This window comes from Phascolarctos cinereus, unplaced genomic scaffold (assembly GCF_003287225.1).
Source record: "Phascolarctos cinereus isolate Bilbo 61053 unplaced genomic scaffold, phaCin_HiC Scaffold_1;HRSCAF=81, whole genome shotgun sequence".
Taxonomy (NCBI): domain Eukaryota; kingdom Metazoa; phylum Chordata; class Mammalia; order Diprotodontia; family Phascolarctidae; genus Phascolarctos; species Phascolarctos cinereus.
In genome coordinates this window covers 51,749,022-51,773,786 of record NW_027555514.1, presented here as the reverse complement: position 1 = coordinate 51,773,786, position 24,765 = coordinate 51,749,022, and the positions used below count along the sequence as shown (strand labels likewise).

General features: G+C 37.8%; 1 protein-coding gene across 3 annotated transcripts in view; it reads left to right on the top strand.

Annotated features, from left to right (window-relative positions):
• ADAM22 (ADAM metallopeptidase domain 22) overlaps nucleotides 1-24,765 on the top strand; it is a 276,346-nt gene that overhangs the window by 168,426 nt on the left and 83,155 nt on the right. For all 3 annotated transcript variants that reach the window (XM_078151853.1, XM_078151849.1, XM_078151856.1), the window contains exons 6-13: nucleotides 3,948-4,011; nucleotides 6,388-6,457; nucleotides 10,739-10,809; nucleotides 13,694-13,768; nucleotides 19,876-19,947; nucleotides 20,823-20,989; nucleotides 22,309-22,393; nucleotides 24,098-24,188. In XM_078151853.1, the coding sequence (XP_078007979.1) occupies nucleotides 3,948-4,011; nucleotides 6,388-6,457; nucleotides 10,739-10,809; nucleotides 13,694-13,768; nucleotides 19,876-19,947; nucleotides 20,823-20,989; nucleotides 22,309-22,393; nucleotides 24,098-24,188 (695 nt within the window). The remainder of the gene's footprint in view (nucleotides 1-3,947; nucleotides 4,012-6,387; nucleotides 6,458-10,738; nucleotides 10,810-13,693; nucleotides 13,769-19,875; nucleotides 19,948-20,822; nucleotides 20,990-22,308; nucleotides 22,394-24,097; nucleotides 24,189-24,765) is intronic.

The following is a 24,765-nucleotide window of genomic DNA, read 5'->3' as shown; positions in this document are numbered from 1 at the left end:
GATATTATCAATGGAGCAGGGAGGGTCAGGGAATCCTTCCTGAGGGAGTTTTACATTTATGTTGGTTTTAAGGAATGAGTAGGCATTCAAAAGGAAAAGAGAAGAGCTGGTATTCCTAGCAAAGGAAGAGGATGTGAAAGAACACAATTCATATTCAAGAGGAAGAGGAATGATCCATTTGGGTGGAGCATGAGAGAAGAGTAATAAAAGATAGGCCTAGAAAGGTAGAATGTAATCAAGGTGTCGTGTCCCATGCTATCAACCAAGTACTTGTTTGCTTAATTGTTTAATAAACCATATGTTGTTTATTATGAAATTATATATTATTCTAATACATTGTTTAATAAACATGTTAAATAAAATTACTTAATTAGTATTAGTTCCTAACAAAAATACTCTCAAACTCATATGCATATACTTTCCTAAATGAATATAACATGATAAGTTTTGTTACCAAGTATTGTTACCAAGACTGAGGTCCATAGCACCTTAGAACATTTGATATGTAAGGGGTCTTGGACATAGTCTAGTCCAATCTCCATTTTATATGAAATTCTGGGATTGAATTGGTCCTGGGATTGAAGTCCAGCTCCTTCCTTTATCACTTGATTTAAGACTTCCTGTTTATATTTCTGGAGTCATAATTTTTACTGCTGACCTATAGGTGGTAGAGAGGGTAAAGTGCTGGACTTGACATTTGGAAGACCTGAGTTCAGATACTGCCTCAGATACTTAATAGCTATATAGTCCTAGGCGACTACTTAACCTCTGTCTCAGTTTCTTTATCTGTAAAATGGGGATACTAGTATAATAGCCCCTACATCCAAGGTGCTATTATATGAAATGATATTTTTAAATGAGATAATCTCACTTAAAATGAGATAATATTTTTGAAGTGTTCTTGTAAACCTTAAAGTGCTGCATAAATGTTGGCTATTATAATTGTTATTAGCATTAGTATTTTACAAGCTCACATTGCTTGAACCTACATCCCCACTGTGACTGCCCTCACTCCAACAATTTCTTCTAGTATCTTAAGTGTACTCACACAAGTGAACAAATAGGTAGAAGTAGACAATAGTGTAATGGAGCAGGTAGAATGAAAAATTGAGACTCATTAGAGGTATTAGTCATTTGTGATTCTAAAGTTCATCATAACCAACTAACATCCCAATAAGTGGTAATCAGAGCAGTGGCTGGCTACATTTCTTAGTTGGAATCCCAACCTCATAATATGTTCTCATTTATCCAAAATGATTGGACAATATTGTAAGAAGTAATAACTTCCCAAGGTTTGGTGCTACCTCATAATATGTTCTCATTTATCCAAAATGATTGGACAATATTGTAAGAAGTAATAACTTCCCAAGGTTTGGTGCTAGGTCTTTCCTTAAACACAGTGCTTTATATGTAGTGAGAATTTATTGTGAGAGTTATGCATGTGTTATTATTGTTCAGTTATTTTCAATCATGTCCTACTCTTTGTGACCCCACTTGGCATTTTCTTGGCAAAGGTACTGGAGTGGTTTACCATTTCCTTCTTTATAGAAATGTCATATATGCATTACTAATTTCCTTAAAATTAGACTACAATAAAGTACAATGGCATTGGCATAATTTTAAATCTTAGAATCAATCAACAAACATTTATTAATATCCTAATATTAATTCTATTAATATTAATATCCTACTATGTACTGTGATCAGTGCTGGTAGAACAACTACAAGCAATGAAACAAACGCTACTTATGTTTATGTGAGAAATTTATAATGAGAAATATAATGAGAAAACACCAGAATATATATAAGCATGTATAGAATAAATTGGTAGCTGTTTGGCACAGTGCATAGAGTGCTGGTCTGGAGTCAGGAAGACCTGAATTCAAATCCAGCCTCAGACACTTACTAGCTGAGTGACCCTGGGCAAGTCACTTAACCCTGTTTGCCTTAGTTTCCTCATCTGTAAAATGTACTAGAGAAGGAAATGGCAAACCATCCCAGTATCTTTGCCAAGATACTTTGTGGCCTAAATGGGATCGCAAAGAGTCGGACACAAACGAAGCCACAGAACGGCAACAACAGAATAAATATAAAGAGAATAAATCAAAATAGTTAAGTATAAGACAGTTTGGGAAGGAAGGCACTGTTATAGGGGATTAAGAAGGGTTTGAACTGACCTCTGGAAGGAAGAAAGGGATTCTGTGAGGCAGAGGTGAGGAGGAAATGCATCCCAGGCATGGCCAATGTCAAGGCATGGAGATGGTAGATGGAGTATCATGTCTTAAGAACAGAGAGAAGGCAGTTTGTCTGGATCACAGAGTAGGAGGGAACGTGAGGCTTACTGAGACTGCAAAGATATGTTGGGGCTTCGTTTGAAGTGCTTAAAAAGAAGAGCAATTGATATTTGGCTTAAAGGCAATTGTCACTGGAGTTTAGAAGAGGAGCAACATGGTCAGATCTGTGCTTAAGAAGACTGCTTTGGTAGCGGAGGATGGAATGAAATGGGGAAAGATTTGAGATAGGGAGACCAGATAGGAAGGGACCTGTTGAAATAATCTAGGTGAAAAGTGATGAGCACCTGAACTAACATGGTAGCTGGGTGAGTAAAGAGATGAGATTCAAGAGACATTGTGGGAGTAGAAATAGCAAGATTTGGTGACTGATTGGACACAGAGGTCACAAATCTGGGAGGCTGGAGGGATGGTGGTGCCTTCAGCAGAAATCAGGAAGATTAGAAGAAGGGAGGGTCTTAGAGGAAAGAGAAAGGTTCAGTTTTAGATGTGTTAAGTATGAGATTTGGGGAAAGGAGGTGAGAATATGAAATGATGTCCTGTTAAGGAATTGGGAAGAATAGAAGAAGTTCATATTAAATTGCCTCAATTTTCTCAGTGAAAAAAGAGGGGGCAAGTTGGAATTATCATTGCAAGGTTCTTAAGTGACTTTTGTCCCTAAACCTAATTTTTACCCTTTGACTTATTGGTGGCAGAAGTCACTGAAGAACCTTGTATGATTGTAATGATAATAATATTGATAGCCTGAATTATGTAACACATTAACATTTATAGAATGAGTGACAAATGTTAATTCACAAACAGCAGTTTTGATCATACCTTAGATAGCCTTTTAGAGAAAATTCTGGTATTTTGATTATCTCTTTGTTTGATTCTGGGTAAATGGGAAGGTTCTTTCATGTGGTATTTTGAAATGCACTGAATTGATTCCCAAAGGTAAGCACTTTGGATGCCTCTGACATCCATCACTTTGCTGTCCCCATTGACAAACAGAAGACAGGGTCATATGAGTGGGAACCAGTTGAGTGACTAGTCTTTGGGCAGTAGTGTGAAGGAAAATCAATAGGTCTATTTCATGTTATAGGACAGATGCTAAGCAAAAAGAGCCATCTCAATTCTTCTGTCCTCCACTTCTGTTAATCCTTCCCATCCTCCATTTTTTTTCCTGTTTCACTCCTCCTTTAGCTCTAGGCCTCAATCTGTAGCTTTCTTTTCCTTTCCCTTTTTCTCCTTTATTCTCCCTTGACTCTTCCCACTCTCCCTCCATCCTCCCTTCCATCAAAACAATTATATAAAACAAAACAGAAGATTGGAGAACTCAATAAATAATTTAAGGGGTTGCCGATAATGCTGTTTGGCCTCCCATCACCTACGCTGTCAGAACTTACTTTTCTGTAGCTTATTATCTTCTTTGATAGCAGAAACCCTGTAGTGTAACTTTATTGTGCAATGCCTAGCTAGTACTGAGCCTTGAAAACTCAGACACTAAGCATTTCAAGACTGGCTTGTTAATGTTGTTGGAGGCGAATGAATATAGGAGTGGAGAAGTCAGACAGAATAATAACCTGAAGGTGTAGCTGCTTGTGATTTCTTAAGTGATTGGAATCTGGAGAATAAGTCAATACCTCTGACTAATCATTTTCCTATCCTTGACAGCGGAATGTTCTATGATGGGAACCATACATATCTTATCGAGCCAGAAGAAAATGACACCTCCCAGGTATGCTTGGTTCCATTAGTCCAAGTGGAAGGCAAATGTTTTATTGGTCAAAGGCAATAAGTAATGCCAGCAGCTTTATGCATCTTCCTCCTTGCCCTTTTAAAATCTTGATATTGGATTTTAGGGAGGGGAGAGAAGGCAGGATTTAGGGGAATCTGGCCTGTGAGATTGAATATATTACCAGGAGGGCTTCTGAAGCTAACAGTCTATGAGATTTTCTGTGAGACTAGACATATTTTCTCTTTGAGGCTTCCTGAAACATCCTCTCCCTATATCACCCTATGTTTTCCCCAGATACCATTCCCCCTCCCCAAAGCTACTCATATTTGAAGTCTTTTTAAATTATTATTTTTTTAATTAACAAGATTCTATTTTTCTCTTCCTGTTTTCTTCCCCCTGTTTCCACTGGGGGAGGTGGGAAACAAAAACAAAATGCTCTTAACTAACTTGTAGAGTCAAGCAAAACAAAATTCCACATTGGCCATATCCAAAAAATGTCTCATTCTGTACCCTGAGTCAATCACCTTTCCCTCTGTCCAGAGGTAAGTAACATGGTTCCCTATTAAAATCTGAGGGTAGAAATGGCCCAAGACTCTTAGGACATCCTCTTCTTTTCCTTTGTTGTGATGGAAGATCTCCTCATCTGTAATTAGATAAAGATTGAGTTTATATCATTGACTACAGCTAAAAATAGGGTCCATTGCCATAAAGGAAAGCCAAGAATGTTTCCTTGCATCCTGCAGTAATGTTCAAATGACTTAGTCAAGCAAAATAATTATGATGAACCCACAAAGATTTTTCCATTCACTGGCAATCTTCTTTCAAAACCATCTTAATAATATAAATTTTTCCCTTCTGCCAACTGCTCACTGCATCATTATTTGGTGCGGTAATGCATCTTTGAGGGGATTTTGCAGATAACTCTTGACCATGGTGCTCATTCAGTAGTATCAAATTCTTAATAATCAGTATCATGAATAAATGGATGAAGAATAAGGAATTCTTTCTAAAGCCACTGATTGTTCTTAGAGGAGAAGAGTGCTGCGTTGTCTGTTTTCACCTCCCTTTGTATGACACTTTGATTTTAGTACAGTTTTTGCTTGAGACATTGATCATTTCCTTCGGAGCACCAGAGAGCTCTGGCGCAAATATTTCTGGGGAAAGGGGCACTTTTGAAAAGCCAGATCTTAAAGTGCAGCTATTCAAGGGAGACATGGTTTAAGGCTAAGAAGAAATCACATAATCTACAATGCAGATCTTTTCTTTAACTGGCAGTGTGACCCAGTAGAAACGTGCTGAACCTTTTACCCAAAAGTCAATGGACCAAAACCTTCTTCTGTTAGGGCAACTAGATGGCATAGTGGATAGACCACTGGGCTTGGAGTCAGGAAGACCTTTGTTCAAATCTAGCCTTAGGCATTTGCTAATGGACAAGTCACTTGATCTCTCTTGTCTCAGTTTCCTTATCTTTTAAATGAGGGAATTAGTCTCCATGGCCTCTAAGGTTCTTTCCAGCTCTAAATCCTGTGATCTTATGATTTCCAGTTGGCTCTTCCATGCAATCAAATTGATCAACTCATTTGTTTTCAGTGCTATAGCACCCATGTTATTAGAGTTTGGACTTCCAAGAAACAGGGCTCTAGATGGAGTCAGAGGCCCCAGTTTGACTCTCAACTCTGACACCTAAACCTCTGAGACTTTGGTCAAGTCCTTCATTACTTTGAGGCTCAGATTCTTCATTTGTAAAATGAGTGGGTTGGAGCAGGTGGACTAGATCACCTCTGAGTTCCCTTCCAATTCTACACCTAAATTCTGTGCTCCTGAGGTTAGTCAAAGACTCTTACCTCTTATGTAATGACTTGCACTTCGATAATGCTTTATGATTTGTGAAATGCTGTCCTCATGCTAACCCTGTAAAGTAGATAGTACCAATATTATTACCTCCAATTTTACAGATGAGGAAACTGAGGCTAGGAACTGTTAAATGAGTTACCTGTGCCTTCTTAATTCAAAAGTACTTACCTATTATGTCCTTATTTATCAGTCCAAGCTGAGATCTGAATCCAGATTTTCTCAATTCCAGGTCCACTATGCCACATTTCCCCCAAATAATTATTATTAATAATGATAATCAATAACTTATATAACACTTTATAGCTTATTATTTATCTTTGTGGTTATATATAGACAAGACTGTTGGAGTACAGAGAAGAGGATGGATGGTGCCTCATTTCCCCTCAAGGCCAAGACTGGGAATAGAATGAAAGCATGATGTTTCTAAATATATCCAGTTTTGTAGCCAATGTAGGGGATTGCCTGAGGCTGTGAGATGGTTTGTTTTCTATGCTTAAACTGTGCTGATTTGTGTTATTTCAGGAGGACTTCCATTTCCATTCAGTTTACAAATCCAAACTGTTTGAATATCCCTTGGATGACCTGCCATCTGGTATGATTCCCATCTGCTCACTTAAAAGTTCTTTATTATTTCGTTTCAGTGCCTTGGAACTAATCTGCATGGAGAATGTTGTTAGCCCCTGGTTGTTCATGAGAATTTCAGATGCAGAGTCATGCTGAAGTGTGAAGGAAAATACAAATTTCCTTTATGTTTATAATGCATTTGCTGGGGAAGGTATCCTGGGCAAACTGAAGGAAACCTCTTTAAATTAGATTCCATGCAAGCTAGCAATGAAGATGCTCAATTAGAGCAAGATTGGTTTATATCGATGGATTGTTTATATGTTCACATTTGATAAGTTACAAAATTGTAGTGAGCTGGCAAAAATAGTAAATGTTTTTCATCTAATTCTAAGAATTCTAAGAATTCTCCCCCTCCCTGCTATACTATATTATGCCTGTTGCACTAATACCTTACACCTAATTTTCTCTTGCTGGGGGCAAGGGGTTGCCCTGAACTTCTATAGTTTTAAGTTGCCTAGTTTGGAAATGGCTTCTTCCTCCCTTCAACCACCTATTCACCCATGATTGGGCAGTGTAGGTCAATGAATAGGCATCCAGAAGAGGTGTGTGGGGTAGTGGGAAAAGCCGGGGAATTGGAATCAAGAAACTTGATTCTGTCACCAATTAGTTATGTGACCTCAAACAAACTAATTAACCTTTCTGGACTTGCTTCTTTACTGGTAAAATGAAAGAGTTGGAATACGCTTCCTTACATCTCTCTGATCCAGTGATCTCTTGACCCTGTTACCAGCAGATACATGCCTTCACGAAATAGAATAATCCCTTTGAAGGATGTGCAAATGAGAAAAGTCAGCCGGTTAATGAGGGACCTCTATGAATGTACATGTATCATCCTACCACAAAACCCATCATGCTGCTGTTTCTGTGTTTTTGTGAAACTTCCCAGGATCCTTCTTATGTGAGGAGAATTAGTAATAACCATGAAACAGGAAACAAGAAATAGGCATGAAAACAAAGGTGTGATTTAATAAGCATTCCAGGGAGTGATATCTATCCAGTAAAGCAGTAATGATGTAGGACTAATGGTCCAAGTAATTAAGGACATTCTTCCCTCCTCTGATACTATTGGATTACCGACTTGCTAAAAGATGCTCTATAATTTCTCGTTGTCACCCAGGGTTCTTTTAAAGCAGGTAGTCTGTGTGATGACTTAGCAGTCCTGTCATTAGTATTAATGTCTATCAAACAGTTCCTTCTTCAGAAACTTGTCTTTGGATGAATTTAATTTCTATGTGCTCCCCTCCCATTCTTCTTTCTCTGTGGCATCCTACTGTTTTCTTCTCATTTATGAATTTGCCTGTCTTAGAAAGGCAGAATGCATTAATGGTAGCCTTTCATCTCTTGAGAAGTTTAGACATATGTCAATTAAGAGAAAAAGAAGTTCATTTGTGTACATTTCAGTAAATTTTGGTTTAGAAGAAGCACAAAACCTACTTTGAAAAGAAAATTTACTGCCCAGACCCAATAACACAATCAACCCTATTCTACTTCTATATAAGATAATAAGAAGGTTAAGGACATCCACTGTGGCTGTGCAGTACTTGAAACACCCACTATGGCCATATGGTAGCTATCTATACCGATACCTGGAAAAGAATTTCCTTTATCATGTTGCTGACACATGGTCATCTCACCATTGTTTCAAGACTTCCAGTTAGGGATAACTCACTGTCAGCCATAGTTGCCCATTCTACTTTGGGATATCTCTAATTGTTAGGAAGTTTTTCTAGACCTCAGCCCCAAATTTCCTTTTTTGCTACCAGCTGGTCCTTTGACTCCAAATCATCTAATGATCTTTTCACTATACTACAATGTAGTTCATTATCAATGGTGAGGAATTGCATGCAAAAATTATTCCAAATGATGACCCACCTCACAAATACAAGATGAGGGAAACACAGCTAGACAGCAGTGCATCTGAAAAAGATCTGGGGACCTTAGTGAACGCAAGCTCATTTGGCCTCAGTTCTGTCCTGAGGGTTGAAGATTCTTCTCCTATATGACATGTTTTTAATTACTTGAAGATAGCTATAACGACTTTCCTAAGTCTTCTAAAAATCTTCTGTTCCTTCAACCAGTTGTCATAGGGTATGAACTCAAGGTTGTTCGCCATCTTAGATGTCCTTCTCTGTCCACTTTCCGGCTTATCAATGTTCTTCCTATCAGGAGGTACCCAGAACTAAACATGGTACTCTAAATGTGCTCTGACTGAGGCAAAGTACTGCTGTGTAATGACTACTTAGTCCTGGATGCTATGCTATCTCTGTAGCTTTCTTGACAACTGTATCCCACTATTGTTCAGCTTGCATTCAGTAAGGTCCCCAGATCTTTTTCAGATGCACTGCTGTTTAGCTGTGTTTCCCCTATCTTGTATTTGTGAAGTGTTTCATTGGTTGGAAAAGTTTTTGCATACAGTTCCTCACTATGGATAATCAACTGCATTGTGGTGTAGTGAAAAGATCCTTGGATGATTTGGAATCAGAGGGCCTAGGTTTAAATCCCAGCTCTGCCACCTTAGTATCTTTGTGACCTCAGGCAAATCACTTAAACACTGTGGGCCTCAGTTTCCTTATCTGTAAAATGAGGGATTGGACTAGAAGGTGAATAAGGTCCCTTTTAGGGCTAAACTAATGATCCTAGAAGAACATTTGATAAAGGCAAGATAAAATCCAACTATTTCAGCATTATTGATTAATGTGAATTGGTCACATGGAACATGATAAGAGGTCAAATACATGGTATTTCTTGTAGTCCTAGCAAGTTTTCATAAGTAAATAGACAGATTCTTTCATATATTGCCCAACTGGTAAACTTGACCAAGAAGATATTTTGGCAAATATACTTAAAAGGAACCTTGCAACTTTAACTTTTACTTATTCTGAGAAGAAATCTTCTTATCCTGAGTAGAAATTTCTTTATTCTGAATATTCACTACTTTCCTTAGTGAATATTTGCCTAGAAATTTCAGAATTCTCTTAGTGTTACATAGATTGAGCATTTAGTGTGATTTTTTTCCCCATAAACATAGTACATGAATTATGTTTAGAAAATAAAATTAGCCACAGCCAGGGCTGTGGTATGAATTCAGTCAAACATTCAGTTCATCTACGTGAGTAGTGGAAATAATGATAATTGCAGGACATAGATCACATGGATAGCCCACCAAAGGGTTCCTTCACTCTGCCCTTTGAACCATCACGTTTTTAGAAGGTTAACAGCCCCATAGGGAAATTTGTAATATTTCATCTATTTCAATACAAATATTTCCCTATTTATATGCAAGATCCATAGTGTAGGTTATATACATACATGTAGTCTATGTGTAACTCTGCCCTGAGAATTGTCATGGGGCCTGCGGGTCTAGGGTTCTAAAGAGATTAGGATTAATGAGTATTATGTTGTTGGCAAAATGAGTTTGTTTGTTTTTTTTAAATCCAGAAATATAATTTCTCTACCAGAACAGATAGGCTAAATGAGCTACAGTTTGGAGTTTCAGAGTATGGAGACATTAAGTGATTTACGTGTGGTCACATTGCCCACATATGTCAGAAATGTGAGTTGAGCCCAGATCTTTCTGACTCCAAGGTGGACCCTGTTCCCTGTTGACTCTATCATGCTGGCTTGTGCAATGCTAGTATCCCTTCATCAACTCTTGCTTATTTGTGAGTTTTTGGTGTGGTTACAGGTTATTCAAGTTCATTTTCTTCTCATGCTCTCAATGTCCTCTATCCATTTCACTACTCTTTAAGATAAATGGTGGTTGATGTCAAAGATTAAAATCAAATTTTTTGGACAGTAGTATCTAATGAAGAGGTGATAGCCATTGGAGGGGTAAGCCAAAAATATTGGGGGTAAAATGAAGATCTCATGAGAAATTGTAGATTTTCTTTATGATCTCCAAGTGTATCATTATTGTGGAACAGTCAATATCTGGTTCTGCTTTTTTAACTGTTATTGGTGAGAGGTCTGGAATTGAAGTCAGAGGACCCCATACCTCTCACATTACCATTGTGATCTTGGGCAAATAACTTAATCCCTCTAGATATCAGTTCCTCATCTATAAAATGTGGGGTTCAGACTAGATAGCTTCTAAAGGCAGACCTTTTGAGTTCTAAATCTATCATCTTGTGAATGGGTTTGCTACCATCAGATGCATGATTGTTGTAGAATGACTAAGTGTAGGATATAGAAGAAGTTTTGGCACACCTATTATGATTGGTAAAATATAACTTGTTTTACTGTATTTCAGAATTTCAACAAATGAACATCACTTCTCCAAAGTTCGTTGTGAAACCAAGACTAAAAAGGAGTAAAAGGCAGGTAGGCATGTGCCAGTGCATATAATTACCTTGGCAACTGCTGATTTTGTGAACTCAAACTGAGTTTTTATGAGATGAGTGAGTACTTGTCGGTCAATGTGTTTAACAATGGTCAACAAGGATACTACCATGAGAATGTTTAAACAATACTATTCAGTAGTAATTATGATGGTGGTGATGGTAGTGATAATAGAGGAGAAAGAGAAGGAGAAGAAATCACAGAATTATGGGATTTTAGGAATTATAAGGGACTTCAGTGACCATTTCATCCAACCCTACCCCAAAAGGAATCCAGACTACAACATACCAGAGAAGTGGTTGTCCAGAGACCAAAGAACCTCTGAAGAAGAGGAATCCCAAGATTTCTGCAAGATTGTGATCATGAAGTTGGCAGATCTGGCTGAAGAATCCACAGTCTGACTCTAAATCCTGGGGTCTCATTTGTAGAGCATGACTTCAAAGTATGACCTCCTTGTCTCCCAAAAAGTTGGGAGATGGGAATTATGAGTTGAGATTAGTGATATCACTGCAACACTCCCTACTACAGTGATGATTGTGATTCTCACTCAAAAACAAGTAATAATAGGATTTTTTTATTCTGTCACCTTGGAACTCTGCTCTGGTCTACGTAATGAGGTCTACCTAGCTGGTGTTTATGTCTCTGTTGCACCTTGACCTTGAGAATGCACATCGGGACCCTAGGTTACTATTATCTCATTAGGCCTTAATGCTGTGCAGTAAAGAAAGCCAGGATTTAAACCTAGTGAATAAGATCTTATATTTAATGGTCTTTGGAGGGAAGTAGAATTGGGGAAATGCATTCCCAGTTAGACTAAGCAAGTTAGAGAAAAAAATTGAAATGAATCAAGATAATAATAGCAGCTGACATTTATATGTTTTGAAGTTGCCAAAGCCAACATATATTTCATCTGATCCTCATGACAGCACAATGAGGTATAGATAGTATCACTCTCATTGTGTATGTAAGGAGATTGTGGTTTGGAGAAATAAACAAACTTGGTGATCACATAGCTTGTGAGAACCAAAGGTGGAACTCATGTTTCTTTAGACTCTGAGTTCAACACTCTTTCCACTATACCATACTTCCTTTCCAAGATGGAGGCAGAATTGCCATCATGAAATTTTAAAGTTGGAAGGAAGCTGGATCATCTGATCCAATCTCTTTATTTTTACACATGAGAACACTGGGTCCTCAAAAGGTAAGGCTTATCCAAATCACCCAGCCAGCTACTTGCAAAGCTTGGCCTGAAACTTAGGACGCTGGCTCAGAGGAAGAAATAGCTGATTTTCTTGAGTTCATAAGATCATAAATTAATAGCTGGAAACTGTCTTATATATCAGGACATCCAAACTCTTCTTTTTACCGAAGAGGACCTGAGTTGCTGAGACATTACAAAGGTAATGCAAAGCCTATTGGGCATACCTCCCTACATTATTAAAAATAAAATAACTAAAATTTACAGGGACAGGCTGCTTTATTAACTTGTCATGTCCCAACCCTACATCCCAGAAAAACATAATTAGAAAGAAGCTTTAAACGGACCTTCTACAAAACAAAATTTTTGAGGAGTTTCATCTGACTATATTTAGTGTTATTCTTTTGTTTTCAAGCCTACAAGTACTGTCTGCATTTCTCTATTAATTTTAAATCATTATTTCTTCTAATATTTACCTATACAACCTGAATCGGCTTTAATTTTATTATTGATACTGAGAGGAGAGTAGTAATTATGCAAATTAATGAGTTCATGTACATTAGGCCTGTTGAGTTTTCCAGGTGGAAGACTACATGAATTAATATTATTGTTTTATTCTCATACATAAATGATTACTGTGTTCATTCTCTTGACACTACAGGGTATATACACAATCTTTGGCTCTAAATAGAAGAAAAATGTAAAAAAGACCTTCCCTCCCCCCAAAAAAGACTACATTATCATTTCCTGTTTGTTTCTCCCATCTTGATGTTGTTCTATAGGTAATTTTTCTAAGGCTTATTTAGAAAGCTGGGTTAAAAAAATATCATCTTGGCATTTGAGACCCTCTGCAGCATGGCACCATCTTGTTTTTTTTTTCTTGTATACTACTGTTCTCTTTAGAACATAATGTCCTCGTAGGCAGAGACTGTCTTTGTATCCCTTAGTCCCTGACATGCTAGGTACTTAATAAATGCTTGTTAATGGATTGATGGTACCCTGTGTACCAGCTAAGCTGGACTACTAACCATTCCCTGGGCTGTACTTTCCTGCCTCTGCTCATACTGTTCTTTAGGCCCGACCTTGCCTCTTTGATCCTCATCCTCCACCCAGTGAATTCCCAGCCATGCTTAAAAGCCCAACTCCGATGCCACGCCCTCCAAGAAGATTTGCCTGATGTTTACTCCAGCCTGTCCATTCCTAGAGCTAATATTAGCACATCCTCCCTCAGACCTCACCCAGCCCTGTGGTTATTCTTGTCTAGTGCACTTACTATCTTGTCATCACTCAGTTGTTTTCAATCATGTCCTGCTCTTCATGAACCCATTTCGGGTTTTCTTGGCAAAGCTTCTGCAGTGGCTTGCCGTTTCCTTCTCAAGCTCACTTTACAGATGAGGAAACTGAGGCAAACAGGGTGAAGTGACTTGCCCAGGGTCACACAGCTGGTAGGTATCTGAGACCAGATTTGGACTGCAGAAGATGATTCTTCTTGACTCCAGGTTGGGCCCTCTGTGCACTATGGCGTCACCCAGCTGCCCCACTTAGCATCTGTCACGTGATATTAGAGTGATTTTGGTGTGTCTCCACCTCCCCCCACCCCAGATTCAATGTTCTGCACACAGTAGGTATTTAATAGATGTTTGTTCTTGTTGTTTAATGTTTCTGCAGCTTCGTCGGCATCCACGCGATGTAGAAGAGGAAACAAAATATGTTGAACTGATGATCGTGAATGATCACCTGATGGTAGGACTTATTCTTCATTTGAAACCTATGCATGCTCTAGGGTAAGAATGGTGAAAGTCCCGTGGAGTCTAGAAGTGAAGTCTGGCGTGTTGTACTAAAGAGGGTGCTGAAGACAGGCGATGTGTATCCCTGTATTATCTAGCGGTAATAGGCAGTTCAGCTGTGTTCCCAAATGGAAGTAACCGCTGGCCACATTGAATGTAACATGATGGTTATAACCATGGTCATGGTATGTGACATCATGGATATAATAGAAATAGGACTGAATTTGAAGTCAGAAGACCTTGGTTTCAATCCTCTTTCTGACACTCATGGTGACCTTGGTCAAATCATTTCACCTTGATGTAAATGAGAAGGTAAACTCATTGATCCTAAAGATTCCTTCCACACCTAAATCCTAGAGCTCATTTCAGGTGGGCTTGAGTAGAATTAGTGTTGATATGTGCATTTCCTTTAAGACTAGATTAAAAAATAATGTTGTTGCTTTTCAATCATGTCTGATTCTTGGTGATCCCATTTGGGGTTTTCTTGGCAAAGATACTGGTTTGCCGTTTCCTTTTCCAGATCATTTTACAGATGAGGAAACTAAGATAAACCTTGCTGCCCTAAATAAAATAATACTTCAATATTTAAATGCATTTTCAACCTCATAGTTTCACATGAAATAAAATAATACTTCAATATTTAAATAGTTCTTCAATCGTATAGTTTCACATACTCCCTCCATCAGGGCAATTTGCAAAGCCATCACTGTCTTTTGGTTTTGTGCAATTCTTATCCATCCTTTTTTTCCCAAAAATTCCCCACAGCATATCTACCAAACATATTGGAGACATTTTGTAGGTAGAAGTTAGGATGTCCATCTGTTGCTGGTTTTTCTTGCTATACAACTGGACTATCTCCCTTCATACAGTTATCATATGCTTCCTTGAAAATATCCCTTATAGCACTTTCTGCCAAGAGGTTGTCGTAGGAAGTATGTTTTCTATTTTTTTCCCACACGTGTCTTTCCATTATTCTTTAGGTCATGTACAACTTTGATTCTTTGGAGAATATTGTATTCCAGTGTTCACAATCATGCATCATCACAATGCAACATTTGTGTTAGAAAGATGGGTTTTGTGGCAGCCTAGCATTGTTGAATATATTGCATAGTTTCCTCCTACTTGTTCTGGGCCCAGTTCATTGTCCACATGCAGGATGTGTTATAGATGGATAGAGAGAGAGAGAGAGAGAGAGAGAGAGAGAGAGAGAGAGAGAGAGAGAGAGAGAGAGAGAGAGAGAGAGAGAGAGAGAGAGAGGTAGATAGATAGATAGATAGATAGATAGATAGATAGATAGATAAATGGATGAATGGATGGATGGATGGATGGATGGAGAGATAGATAGGTAGGTAGGTAGGTAGGTAGGTAGATAGATAAATGGATGAATGGATGGATGGATGGAGAGATAGATAGGTAGGTAAGTAGGTAGGTAGATAGATAGGTAGATAGATAGATAGATAGATGGATGATGGATGGATGGATGGATGGATTATAGATAGTGATATACTAACTCTATGGACTGGCTATTCAACTTTGTGTTATAGTCTGGACAATAGGCATTTTTCATGTATTTTGTTTTTTTCCTGAGTGGATTGTTGGACCGATTTCTTTTGAGTAATCATCAATCTCATTGAGAAGGTCTCATAATGTTTTGGGGCTAGGTGCAACCAGCATAATACCATGTGCAAATAGGAGTATTTGGAAGACTTCACCATCTACAGGGGATACTACTTCCATCTCTATCTTGTACAAGATAATCTCCTTGACAGTGGTGAATAGACATCTTTGTGGAGCATACACATCCCTGTTTTACACCTTTCTTGAGATTAATAAACAGTGGGATATTGAATAGGATTATTGTTCTATGTTGCCTTTTGTCAAGGGACCTTATGTGAACTTAGTATCTGCATGAGAGATTCATTGTTGGAGGAGAAACTTTGATATTTTATCTTTCTCTGTTGAATCAAATGTAATTTTTGCCATCCAATAAATACCATAGCGTCTTGTATTCTCTGAACCTTCTGGGTATTCACATGACTAGAAGGTATGATTTGCTATAGCAAAACCGTTGGTGAAAGCCTGCCCCATTTTTTTTCTCATATGTGTGTATGGTTCGTTGTCATAGAGTTACAAAGATGACCAAGTAGAAATATGGGTTAGTGGTTACTGGTGTCTTTTTGATCATCTTTTTAGGAAATAAGTATTATACACAATTTCTCCCATTTTTTGGTATCTCCCCTTCCCTGACATATCTTGGAATATGACCCTTTAACACTTTTAAGCACCCAGCATTGATTCTTCAGCACATTTTTGATCTGATCTACCTTCTCTTTCTGTCTTGAGTACCACTTAAACTTCCTCATATAGCACATTCGGGATTAAGAGCTCCTTGAGGTCTTCCTCTAGGTCATTGGTTCTTAACCTGGGGTCCATCTCTGGACAGATTTCAGGGCATCCATGAACTTGATTGTGAAAGAATTACAGCTTTATTTTCACTAACCTCTTACTGAAATTCTGCATATCTTGCAGTTATTTTAAACATTACTCCGAGGTGTCATGGGTTTCATTAGAATGCCAAAGGGATGTATAACAAAAAAGTTGAGTATTTTTATATTTTGTGGGTGATTGATCCATCTCCTTTGCTGATGGTACATTTCCTTGAAGATGTCCCTTATTCTTACATGTAAATCATCTTAGGAAATAATTTGAAGCCTTTTTGTTCCTACCATGTATCCCTCCATTTGGGCAGCTAGGTGACACAGTGGATAGAATTCTGGGCCTAGAGTCAGGAAGACTCATTTTCCTAATTTTCAAATCTGGCTTCAGACCTTTACTAGCTGAGTGACCCTGGGTAAATGACTAACCTTGTTTGCCTTAGCTCCTCATCTGTAAAATGAGCTAGAGAAGGAAATAGCAAACCACTCTAGTATCCTTACCAAAAAAAAAGACCCCCAGTTGGGGTCACAAAGAGTCAGACATGGCTAAAACAACTGAACAACAACAAAGACATCTCTCCATTACCCAGTGGGCCAAATATGGTGGCTCCATTTTCAACAATAATGCAAATACACGTAGAATTGTTGACATGTCTGGTCCACATTCTGTCTGTTTCCTTGCTGCTCTTTTTTTCGTTGGATGCATATGCTGTTTGCATCGTTATTGCTCCATCTGATCTCATCAGGTTTTCTGTAGATTTGTCTCCTTTCATTGCTGTGCACTGGTTTGCGAAGTGATACTGCTTGTGATTTTACACCACCCTTCTCAATAGTGTTTTATAACTGAGTTTATACTCTAAACTGATGTCATCCTTGGCTGCCATCATGCTGTAATGACATTAAATGTTTGCTGGCTAAGGGTATTTGGAGACCCTTTTGGCCTCCTCACTTGGCAGCTGTTTCTGTTGTTTAAGGCAAGCTTTTGTAGGAATTAGTGATGAATTCTGTAAGTATCTTTGCCTTCTTCTATTCCCGTGATTTGGCCTTGATGGCTCATTTAAATGGGTACAGTTGAACTTGTTGCTATTGTATATGGTACTTTCTTCTCACCTTCTTTTTTTTCTAATCTGATATTGACTGTAACTTTTATTCTGATCATATACAGATGACTGTTTCTGAAATGACTGCTGCATCAGTAACCAATCATTTCACATGTGTTAAAATATAGTCCATTTCATTGTGTATGTGTGTGTGTGTTGCTGTTTGGTGCTCACCATATCCAGCACCTTTAGACTTTCTTCTGGAAGTAAGTATTTATAACATATACCCAAGAGGCTTCTGAGTATTTACAAGAATTTAACTTCTATCAGTTCTCAAACCTGAGCCCTATTTTCTGACATGCTTTTCACTATCTTCACCTGTGTCCATATTCACATTGAAGTCTCTTAGTATAAAGCATATGCTTGCCGGGTTTGAAGGATCTTGTTAAATTCTTCAAAGTATTTCTTTGCTTCTTCTGCAACAGCTGTTGGTGCTTAATCTGCAACTATCTTTATGGTGGTCTTTTTATTATGATCTTGCTTCTCCTGGGAGAACCTGTGAGCCATCTTTCCACTGAGCTACAATTTCCTCTTGTATTCTGGTTTTATGATGAGAATATCTATATTGACACCACTCGGTTCTACCAGTATTATGTCAGTTCATTGTTCACTATACACAGATTTCACATTTAGAATACCAACAGCTAAGTTAATGTTTATAGATGGTCTGAAATTATGGCACCCCTTCCTATCCTTCTACTACTCTGTGCAGAAAAGTAAAGGGACACACAGGATTGAAGGCTGGTTTGCTTAATTCCCAAGAAATGTTCAACAATGTCCACATTTCTGAATGTCACCTGATGAGTTCAGGTATGGGTGTATTGATTCACTGTGAGAATATGGATTAAAATGTTGGCACTAAAGGGGAAATGCTTTTTGCTAGTGAATTCCTTCATAGAACAACTCTCTCTCTCTCTCTCTCTCTCTCTCTCTCTCTCTCTCTCTCTCTCTCTGTCTCTCTCTTCACATGTGCACACACACACACACACACACACCCGATAACCACCTCCATCAGTCTCTTTTCCACACAGATTAGAGAGCTAGAGGGTGGAGTATTAAACTCCTCCCAATGCCTTTCTTTATAGAAGGTAAAAACCGGACTTTTGGTGTCAGTCTGTTCTGCTTCTGCAGCTCTGACCACTTTTAATTCCATGTACTTCATGGTGTCCCATTCCTTCCCTTCCTCGTTTCTTTTTGTGTGTTCTCTTCCCATTAGATTATAAGTTCCTTGAGGGCAGGGACTGCCTTTCTTTTTATTAATTGTATCCCCAGTGCTTAATATAGTGCCTGGTGCATAGTAGGCATTTAATAAATGTTTATTGGATTGGAGATACATATATGTATATTCATATATGTACATGTTGTTCCAATCTCTCTTTTCTGCCCCAAGTGTTTGTGTGCATGCGCACGTGCACACGCACGCGCACACACACACACACACACACACACACACACACACACACACTATAGAATGTAAGTTCTCTGAAAGCAGGGACTGTTTTACTTTTATCTTTATATCCTCAGGGATTAGCATAGTATTGGTATAAGGAGTACCCAGATGAAGAAACTCTGCCAATGTGGGTTGGCATCTTCTCAGTGTTTTGTAGTCTTAGAAGGTTGCCTAGGATACTGAGGGGTTGAGTGACTTGCCTATCTGTGTCAGAGCCAGGACCTTCTGGCTTTGATTCTACTCTCATTTCATTATCCCACACTGCTTCTTGTAGATTTGATAAGAACTTTGTTCTATTTTTTTTTGTTTGGACCTATGATTTCACTGAAATGACAAACGACTTCCATCACTGCAGATCAGCAATTCATCTGTAATTTATATTATATGTAATAATATGTCATTTATGTTATATGTAATTTATATAATTAGAGAAATGTCTGGGACCCTGAGAGTTTAAATAATTTGCCCAGGGTTACATGGCTAGGATATATCAAAGACTGAGCTTGACCATGTCTTCTTCACTCTAAAGCTAGCCCTTTGTCCACTACATAATACCACTCCTGATTTTGATATTGTAACCATAAAAGACAATTTAACTTTTGGCTGCTTTAAAAAATACTTTTGAAAAGATCAGAGAGTGGTTATTCCTACTAGTGTGTGATTGTTTCCTGAGATCACTAGGAAATGTTTCTGGGATTTTCAGACCAGCCTTCTGTCCTAGTCATAGCATTTTATCAGTTATAGGGCCTTAGAAAAAGAAGGATGGACATCATCTCATACAATCCTCTCTTTTTACAGATAAGGAAACTGAGGTAAAATGATTCATGCAGTGCCCCACAGTCAGAACAGTAGACCCCCCCAGTCTCTGAAACGTAGACCTATTGCCCACTTTCTGTGAGACTATGATATCTCTTTTCTGTTGGGGGGAAAATGTCTTTCAGAAATCTAGTTTAACTTTAAAATTTGCATTAATAACATAATTTCTAATCATATTTATGTTTTCTGACTTTTCCTTAGAGATGCTGATTTACTGATGTTTGACGTCAGAAACTCTTCACTTATTTTCTTTCATTTTCAGTTTAAAAAACATCGGCTGTCAGTGATGCATACAAATACCTATGCTAAATCCGTGGTGAACATGGCAGATTTAGTAAGTATAAATCCAGTTAAATGCCATTCTCAATAGGTTCTAAGTCATACTTGCTAATGATGCGAATAATACATCTTATCCTTTTATATTGTAACTGATGTGGATGGTGGAGATTTCAAATGAAGTCATGTGCTTTTCTGAAGTTTCTGGTAACCTTTTAATAGGCTTTCTAAACCCAAATCTGTGGCTGGGAGGATGGTCAAAAAGAGACCAAACTTGATGAGTTTATGTCTGTAATACCTTCTGTAGATTCTACCCATAATAAAGACAAGGGTTGATTTCTTCCCCAAAGGGCCACTCCAAATAGAGGAACCCAGAGATAGAGCCAGGTTCCTTCCACGTGAGAATGAAAACAAGACAGGGGCTGATACCTAGACCTCGGGTTCTTATGGTCTCAGCTACCATGGCTTACCTCTAAGGCTCACATACCCATGGTTTCTCCACAGCTTTTTAACAGCCATCATTAGGTATAAATGATTTACCCTGAGACTCTTCATTGTTTTGGTATTCTTCAGGGAAGCTTTAGACTGTCATACACTCTAAGATGGCAGCAAAGGGACACAAATTGGTTCCCTTATTAACAATGTCAGATCCTGGCATAACAAGATCCTTAAGTATTGTCCCCTGGTGTGTGATTAGTCATTGTGTTACTTAGGAGAAATATATGGAAATTAGGGAAAAGATACATCCCGACCCCATCATTTTTCCCTTCAAAATCAGCAGAGAATCCTTTCCTACAGTCCTGTCTTTCACCCCTCTCTCCACGCCAGCCATTTAAAACTCAAGAGGCTTCCTACCTCTAAAGGGCTTCCTCTAGATCTATTCATGTGTCCTTTGATATTACAACTTGTGTGTTCATTTCATTAATATACTAGATCTATAAGGAACAACTTAAGACAAGGATAGTGTTGGTTGCCATGGAAACCTGGGCAGCTGACAACAAGTTCACCATATCTGAAAAACCGCTGACAACCCTACGTGAGTTCATGAAATATCGGAAGGATTTTATCAAAGAGAAAAGCGATGCCGTCCACCTTTTCTCGTATGTCATTTCACATCATGTTTTACTGCTTTCTTTTCGCTATTCCCTTTTAAATCCATTGCTGTTTGTGATTGAGGTGTATCTTTGCCCCCCTCCCTGATTAGATAATTATGAATAATTATGCAAAAGCTATTTTGGTAACTTGGAGATTGGGAGATTGAAATGCATAGATTCTATTGTTTTTCATGTAAATTGAAGAGTCTTAATTTCAAGATATTTTTAATGGATAAACAGGCTTTCATTTTTGTGTATTCTTGTGTTTGTATCTTAAATGGCTATCACAATTCCTAGTGCGTAATAGGATGTTAATAAATGCTTATGGAATGATCCATTAACATCTACTTACTTTCATTTTTCCAGTGTCCACATAGCTAGGATTTCACGAGAGTGGGTTCTCTATGATATAATATCACACTTCTACCAAACATCTTCTCTCACTAAAAATGTGGCCTAGAGTACCTCCCGTGAATCTTTTAGGCAGCACAGGCTAGTGTTTTTCCTAAGCATGCCTGCCTTCTGGTACTTCTTCTGAAACTTCCTACCTGATAGCACAGTATTGGCAGGTCCATTTTGTATTTTTAGTAATTTTCTGAAACTTTTTTTTGATAGTGAAACATCAACTTTTTTCAGATCTATGATAGTTAGGAGTTGCCATAGAATTTATTCTCTTAATTATTCATTTGTTTATGTATTTATTCATCCATCTGTCTATTAATTAATTAGTTTGTTTATTTATTCATTTTTTTTTGAGACTGGGTCTCACTATTTCACCCAAACTGGAAGTGCAATGATCTGTCATGGACCAACCCCACTGCTGATTGTGAAAGAAGTTTTGACTTACTTTGTTTCACTCCTCATTAGGTAGCCAGTCCCTGCCATGCTCCCAGGGGCACCATATTGGTGCCAGACTTTCTGAGAATATATGATCAGCGTTAGCCCTGCTGCAGCTCAGAACTCCTAAACTCAAGCCATCCACTAGCCTCTGCCTAGGATTATCAATGTGCATCACTATGCCTGGCATTGTAGGATTTTTAAGAAATCATCTTCTAAAAGCACCCAAAAAGAATTCCATGGGGAAGTGGGGGAGAGAATTCTAGAAAGTGTTCTTCTGTTGAAGATGTTCCTCTTAATGGGCCTGCTAGTGAATGATTTGTTATTTTATGTCTGCATGCATAAAGATCCTTATCTCTCACAGGCTGATGCAGCATAGAAATGGTGACTTGCCATGAGTGAATAAATGTAGTAAATTAACACTTTGAGGTGCTGTGAAACTGTGGACAGTAAGCAATTTTTTGTTTGTTTGTTTCCTTTTCTAAAAGGGGAAGTCGATTTGAGAGTAGCCGGAGTGGGGCAGCTTATATTGGTGGCATTTGCTCGTTGCTGAAAGGAGGAGGAGTGAATGAAGTAGGTGTGCACATCTGGGTAATAGAAAGTGGTACTGAGGCCAAAAATCTTCCCACCATTTACAACACAATTACCGAATAGTCCATGACTTTCAGATATCCAGTTACTTGTGTTCATTGTTTATTAGTGTAGAACATTTAAAGGGGCAGAACATAGTGGATAGAAAGCTGGTTCAAATTCTACCCCTGACAGTTATAAGCTGTTTGACCTTGGGTAAGTGACTTAACCTTTCTGAAACTTCAGACAACTCTCTAAGACTAATTCATAAAGTTACAGATGCCGTTTGTCCTGACACTGCACTGTGGAAATCATAGATCCTTGATGTGTTGAGCACATCATCACTTCAAGGACTGGAAGACAGAACAGAAAAAGATTGTGGAAAACAATTTCTGTTTTCATTGTCCTAACTCTGTGTGACAATAGTTACTATGAAAAACATATTCTACTTAATAATAACCAATATTTATATAGTACTTTAAATGCTTTATAAATAAAATTTTCTTTGATCCTCACAACAACCCTGACATATAATAGTGTAATATAATATGTTACATTATATTATAATGTAATACAAATATAGTAATATTAACATTCTATTACCATGTTATATAATAGCATATAATAATAATAAAATGCTATTATTATGCCCATTTTACAGATGAGGAAACTGATACAGACAAAGGTTGGATGACTTGCCCAGGGTCCCACAGTTAGCAAATGTCTGTGGAAAAATTTGAACTGAGGTATTCCTGATTCCAGGTCCAATGCTCTATCTACTGAGCCACCTAGATGCCTACTTTTGTAAATTATGTAAGAAGTGAATAGGAAAAAAAAAGTATACGAAACTTAAGTTCTACCTGCATTCAATAAAGCCTTGTCTGTTCCTCAGAAATTCTTCAGAAAATTGAATCATTCTGTGGATGTCGTTACTGACTAGCAGATTTGGAATTCATTAACCCCCAGAGAATTTGGACACTTCTGAAGGAAAGCTTGACCACTGGCTTTTCATTAGTATTCTCCAAAGGCAATTTCTCTGGATAATATAAGGCTGAAATAAGTGAGCTAAGAGAATATCTTCTAGAACTTCTAGAACCATTGGGAGGTCAAGTATAAATTATATATTTATGATACTCCCCAACTTTGAAGAATGTTTTTTTTATTGACCAAGAACGAATTCAAATGTTCCTCTCAATCTCAGGCTTCTTTATATTGCATTTGCATCTAGACGCAATTGTGTTTTTTGGGGGGGAGAGGGAGGAAATATTTTGAATCTGGAAGTTTCCCAAGTGAGAATAGATTAACAAAGAACTCAAGGAAGATTTTCTCTACGCACTTCTACCTGACAGCAGCCCAGTTTTTTTTTTTATAGAAAAGTCACAATTTTCAGTTAGAGACAGGTGTCATTTGGCTTCAGTTTTAAATTAAGGTACCAACCCCAATAGATCAAAGCAAGATCAAACAAGTGACTTTTTGCTGTTTCCTTCAGCACAGTGCCTGGCACGTTGCTGGTGCATAATAAATGTTCATTAAATTGAATTCTCTCTGAATGCCCAATATTCTAGGTCAACTGAACGTGTTGAGCCTATGCTGAAGTAAATTCCTGAAATTTACTCAAGCTTGATCATATTCTGAGATCTTTTTTCTGGTCCAGTTTGATAAGAATGATGTTTTCCATATTTTGTTATTTGTTTGCTTTTTTCCTAGTTTGGGAAAACGGATTTAATGGCAGTCACTCTTGCCCAGTCATTAGCACATAATCTTGGTATTTTCTCAGACAAAAGAAAATTAGTAAGCGGTAAGTTTTAGAAATTTATTTATCAGTATATATTAGTATCAGTAAAGCATATATCAGTAACACTTTACACATAACTTTGTTTGGAAGAAAGTTTTATAAGTTTAAATTTGAGAATGGATACTGGAATTCAGATACCCACCTGAAAGCATTAGACTTTGCAAAGTAAGTAGCGGGGGGAAGTTATGGTTTTTGGTAAAATAGGAGTAATTAATATTTGTGATGGTAAAATAAAATAATATTTAAAATAAAATAGAATTTTGTAAAATAAAAACACATGACTACTATACTGATAATTTCACAGAAGCAATGTGAAATTGTAGATGGAGAGCCAGCCTTGAAGCCAGAAAGAATTGAGTTTAAATCCTGCCTTTGATACATATTGACTGTGTGATCTTGGGCAAGTCATTTAACCTCTAAGTGACTAGGCAACTCTCTCTGACTATAAGTTTCAATGAAGGTGCCAACCTGCATTGGTAAAGGGAGTTTTCTCATTTGGGAGTTCTCTTTACTAACGAAATCATGAATCTAGTACATGTTCCTAAAGCTTATGAGAATTCATAGTAGAGGTGAATGGGGG